Genomic DNA, 6,004 nt, shown 5'->3' with positions numbered 1-6,004 from the left:
AATATGTATAAGGCTCAACTTTGTTGTAAAGTTGTAATTTTAAATTAGTTCTTTATACATAATGTTATAATAAAATATTTATTATCTTATAGTTTACTAAAACGAAACATACTACAAAATCATACTATAATTTTAGGAGTTTTTCAATTAAAAGTAGTATTTCAAATCCAATTCGCGCAGTAAAGTTTTTTCTTATGATTCCATCAAAATGATAAACCATATTGTTCACTACGGGTTTTGTTATATTTTAACGGTTCTTTATTTTTAAATGGCAACACAGGAGATAAATTCTGCAATGCGATTAATTTCTACGGTCGTCATCGTTGAACACACAGCTGGGCCACGAACGTATTTGATTATCAATGTATGATGAATTTGTCCTTTAATCTACTGTTGCTAACTTATTAACATATGCCAAGTTATAAAAATAAAGTGACAGCACTTTGACATTAGCGAGCGGATCGACCGGCAGAGGCGCTGCAATCGTTGACACGTGCTCTCTGACGGGTGCTAACGGATGCTAACGTTTGAATGACAATACATAGTGATTCACTTGTATATAAATAGTTTTAAGCAGAGTTAATCAGGTCTTTGCGTCACCTCGTGTTCTTTGTTGCTAACTGTAAATGTTGAGTTTTTGTAAGTTCCGTGGATATTTAATTAGTGGTCGTTATTTTGTGTATCATGACGTCATCATTTATGACACATGCTTTGCTTCATGAATTGAATAATGCTGTTTGTATACGGGATATCAAAGAAGATATTTATACTTAAAGAAGATCGAGTGACCATCGAGTTAAAATTGCGGGACGTGTTAAAAAAATACGGTTTTAGTAAAATCTTTTAATGCTACATTTCGTGTATACTCTCACTAGATAATGTATGCTTTAACTAATGGGTCTGTGAACTTTGACGTGAGCTAGTTTTACATCGTCAACGACCAATATTTGATAGACGAGCGTGTTTGACAACTAACCTAATCGTAGAGTCAATATGTAGATAAAAATACTTAGCGTTGGTCAGAACAGTGAACACCCCATGAATAACTCGCTGCAACGAATCTTATTATAATTTAAGATTATATAAATATTATATAAGATTGTATGAATTGGTAACAAGATTTCCATTGTATAAATGGTTAAAAAAAATCTAATAAATATATAAATTATTTCATTTGAAATACTTTGACAAACACCAAATAGTAAGAGCATACAATAATTAATTACATTGTTCATAAATTCTTTTGTGTGTACTGTAACTTAAGTAACTTGACAGTACATAGATTGCCTAGTTAATGTATGTATTTTCGAAATTCACATTTTGCTTGTAACATATGTAAAATAAACAGAGAAAACAATAAAAAAATATTTTTAATCTGGTTCCGAGAAACGGTGTTATCTTTTTTGGTATGGCAAACGGTCGCAATAGTAAAAGGCTATTTGAAAAAATAAAATCTTTTTAACTCAAATTGAGATCTAAAAAAGTCTCATCTCAGTTGATTCGGCGTATCTCCACTTGATGCCAGTTCGCATGAACACTCGTTTATTCCAAGCTGGAAGTGAAGTGGTGGTTGCGGAGTACGGTAGTGTTCTGGCTAATATACCCTTGATAATTGGGGGTAGTTTAACATCCCTTTCAAGCAATGACGATTATTGGGGGGGAAACCGGACTCTTTGTTAGTGCCTAATACAAACCTTATAAGATGCTTTGGCATGTATAATGGAGTGTAGTAGATTTTTTTTTGGTACATGTAGACAGTTTTTGTGGAATGCGTAATCAGAGATTTCTGTAACTGTTTGACGGAGATATATGGGCATCGAATGACTTATGTCTTTGTTCAAGTATGGTTCATAGCGTTGGTTCTGTTGATGATTTTACGTCGAATAAAAATAAAAACTTATAAAAACAAATAGCTTTATGATCTCTTTAGCAGCGCAACATTGTGATAGAATAAAAATTAATTTGATTCAGATAACTGATTTTATAATATTTAAAAAGCAGTGAGTCAATAGTAAGTTTTAAAAAGCAGTGAGTCAATAGTAAGGTAAATTATGGAGGTGTAACTCAAATACATGTTGCCATCTCTATCGTGATTTCTTAATCTCTCTTTATGCTGTCAAATACTTACTTGAATGTAATCTTTTCATTTTATTTAGGATTGTTATTACTCTTTGTGTGTATTTTTATCATTGAAGATACTCACCATTGATTCTTACGACGTAATTGTATATGGTATTTTTTAGGAAGTAGAAATAAAAGACTTTATTATTTTAGTTCAATATATGAATTTTCATATGTTGTCGAATCATACAAATAATAAAGTACATAATATTTCAATTAATCATATTACTCAGAGGGATGATATTTCACGTTGGCTACGCGAAACAATCAAAAGACAAAAACGAATTGGACAAAAATTGTATATAATGTAAACAATACAACATTACGTTAAGTAAACGATAACAAGTTGCCTTTGAAAAAGTATTAAGACTAATATGTAAATAAAAAATAATAAAAAAAAGTAAATGAAAAAATGCTACGCAATATATTTAATTTATCTAACAATAGACATCTAAGATATACAACATCAAAACATTCAAATAAAAAGGTAACTCAGGGAGACACATTCTTAGAACTAAAAAACCTTACAATATATATTTTTTTATCTATATAAGTGGATGTTGTGCTGTAAAAATATGTTTATTTTTTTATATAATTTAATAATGTATATATTAATCAAATTTAAAATCTGTTTTATCTTATTACAAAGAAAATGTAAGATAAACGTTAATACTATATGTTCAGCGTACGTTAGCGGCGTAAATACCTAAACATTTCAAAACGCAAATATAACATAACTTGTCCAATGTTATCGTTCAGGTAACTATTATTGTGTACGATTATTATTTGGGGGACGGTAACATTGTTCTGTTCGTACATTTATACTTTGCAGGTGTTTAAAAATAATTTAATAGTAAAAATGTGCACTTTATACAATACATAAACATTTAAAACACTAAAAAATTAGTCGTCCAAGTTGCAGAATTATAATATTTTCACTCCGATACAAAATATTTGATATGTTTTCTTACATTTCAATGACATACGTATAAATATATATATATATATATATGTATATAGCAGTATCCTCCTTTACAATTTAGACAATGTAGGAAAATACCGTCCGAAAGTAATAAATAACTAACGTTAACACCGAATAGTTCGAAATCATGGTAACACGTCGCTTCATATAAAAAAGTTAAAAATTGTTATTTTATGTATATAAGATTTTAATTTTTAAAAGACATTGTGTATTTTTTTTAATGACTTTTCCAATTTTAAATAACCCCTGTTTTTTCGTCTAAATCCAATCGCTTAATATCAATCAGTCTAATTGTTCATCCTCCAGTTGTGTTCTAGCAACTCACGCATCATTTCATATACATTCGAAGGCATCGTTTTAAAGCTATAACTAATATAATTGAAAATAGAGTGGCTCTCTCAAGTTTTGCATTACTTTAGGGTCAAAAAGATGAAAATTATTATCAAAAGTAGAGCACGTGTCATATCTTTTTATATAATATATATAATATACGAAGAGGAGTATTAATTCCGGTCGCGTCGAAACGACGACGACTCTTAAATGCATTTCATTGAATATATAAAAATATTCTTAACTATATCATAACAAATTAACGTATTGAAAAAATAAATTTCGACATTTTGTGTGATTGAAAGTTTCAGGTGCACGTCGTATATAGTATACCTATGTCTTAGATGGCACCGTTTTGAACTGACACATATGTATTTATATATAAATGGCAAGTAAATGTATCCAAAAAGCTAATATATATTACTATTATAATTTATATCATTTGCATTATAAGGTACAAGTATGTCGAAAGTATCCCAGGTACTAAAAAGGCTTATCATTTTTAACGTTCGTTCGTACGTGGCGTACGTTTGTCGCTGTCGTCGAATCAGCTCGTCAACGTCAGAGCCTTTTTTCACGTTGCATACCCAGATTCGTATTAATTAACAAGGTTTACACTTAAACAATTAACATTAAATCTATAGGGACATCGTACAGGGCACATGTTAATGTATCACTTTGACGAGGGACGTTCATTACGCTAAATGTATATAACAAAACGTATAAAAATAACGGAAGGGAATAGGGAATACATCACATTTCAGCCCTGTGTGCTAATATTTAGTTAAAGTGCAAAATACAATGTGAAGCATATTGAGTTGAAACAAATTGTAGGTCTAATCGTTTATTTTGAAGTATGGAGAGTGCGAGTAGCGTTTAAAAATCACGGTAATATGATCTCAATATAAAATTGGTCTTTTATCGTTTATTTCCGTTTTTGCTTTGACATTAAAATTAAACTTATAAATAAATCAATCACTTTTTTGATACACCGAGTGTATTTTTCGTTAGTCTGGAAAGTTGTCCGCGGACGTTAAGTTAAAAACGTAAAGTTTTACATACCGAAACCTTTTAATACACTTAAATAAACACCTAACGTATGTTATTTTTTTAATTTTGATCACCTAGCACGAGTGACTAGCTATATCGCAATAGTTTTCTTGCAACATTTCAACGTCTTAAATAACAGTTGCATGGTAACTGGGTTTTCATTATACAAAATATCACTTATCCGAATGATTGGCCATCGCAATGGTGCATCGTCGCATTCCGGGACGTATTTAACAATATTTTCTTTAAAAAATATCGTTTAAGCAATAGATTAGCCTAAGTTAGAAGGTCACATGTTGAAAAACGACGGCGATATCATCGTCGCTGAACAATCTTAGTAACGGCACAGGAGAACTTATGCTCGAGATGAAGAAAGGCACAAAGTGTCGTCACCATCTGTTTCTATTTCACATTCTTTTCCATACGTTGTCCGTTATAAACAGTCATTATACAATTTCAAGCTTTGACTGAAAGTATACTTAAAATATTTTTTAAGAATCGATTTGCTTTTTACCTCATTGTAATTTAAAACATATCTACTAATAATATGTATTATTATTTAAAGAAAAATAATGATGAAGATAATTAATTAATAAAAAGTATCCTTCTTACTAATGAATTTTAATAAAAGATACAATACTGACTGCGTATATCGGACATTGTATATAGATCCCGAAAAATTTGAAGCACCAAAACGACGACAACCTAAAAGCTTAAATCCTTAAGTGATTAGCCAACGATTTTTTTTGTAACGGAACGTACCGTTTTACATAGTGTTTTTTATATGATAAAAATATACAAAATAATCAATTCTTTTAAAATAAATAATCAAACATAAAAGAGTATCATATTAGAATAATTAACTTACACGCATTACATTATTATTCGTTATGGCCCGAATGATTTCGTTTAACGAAACGTTAATGATTTCCATAGTCGTACATTATTATGATAATAATACTTAAAAAATTATAGGATCTATAGTATAAATTTAAATTTTATACTAATAAAAGATTCACTTACAAACTAGTGTCAAATGAAGACCTTAATTTTTTCAATTTAAATATAAATTATATTTGATATGGTAAAATTATTTAAGTTGATTAAAATTATTATTATAAAAATACTTAATAAGGTAAACTGGCAACGAACATGTTCTCTATGAGAGGCGGAGCCGGAACTAAATCTTCCAGTTTCAGGTAGAATATTCGTTGGAGACCTTGCACGGATAGAGATCTGATTTCAGTTAGTTTGCTGAGTAATTTACTCAAATACTGCGGTTTGCGTTGAGCTTCCGGATTGTAAGTCACGTGGTCTTGCAGCGCGTCCACGATTTTGGACTGGAGGTGTTTCACTTTGTAAAGCTCTTTCAGGCCATGGCGATCTGGAAAAAGTTAAACAATGTGGTTTTAATATCAATACATATCTATAAACACACAGATATGGGTATAGCACGTATAATATTTATATTTTTATTGATGTTAAACTTGGCTAAATTTAATGTACAACTTATTAAAGTTT

At 30.0% G+C, this 6,004-nt stretch overlaps 1 protein-coding gene across 2 annotated transcripts in view; it reads right to left on the bottom strand.

The window, feature by feature from the left end:
• Positions 1–1,097: 1,097 nt before the first annotated feature.
• Positions 1,098–6,004, bottom strand: part of Hr38 (Hormone receptor-like in 38) — a 75,970-nt gene continuing 71,063 nt past the window's right edge. For both annotated transcript variants that reach the window (XM_088195127.1, XM_088195129.1), the window contains exon 4: positions 1,098–5,867. In XM_088195127.1, the coding sequence (XP_088051253.1) occupies positions 5,611–5,867 (257 nt within the window). In that variant the 3' untranslated portion in view covers positions 1,098–5,610. The remainder of the gene's footprint in view (positions 5,868–6,004) is intronic.

The sequence above is a fragment of the Plectrocnemia conspersa genome, unplaced genomic scaffold, assembly GCF_051122295.1.
Source record: "Plectrocnemia conspersa isolate PC_06_02 unplaced genomic scaffold, ASM5112229v1 ptg000010l, whole genome shotgun sequence".
Taxonomy (NCBI): domain Eukaryota; kingdom Metazoa; phylum Arthropoda; class Insecta; order Trichoptera; family Polycentropodidae; genus Plectrocnemia; species Plectrocnemia conspersa.
This window is presented reverse-complemented; position numbering and strand designations above follow the sequence as displayed.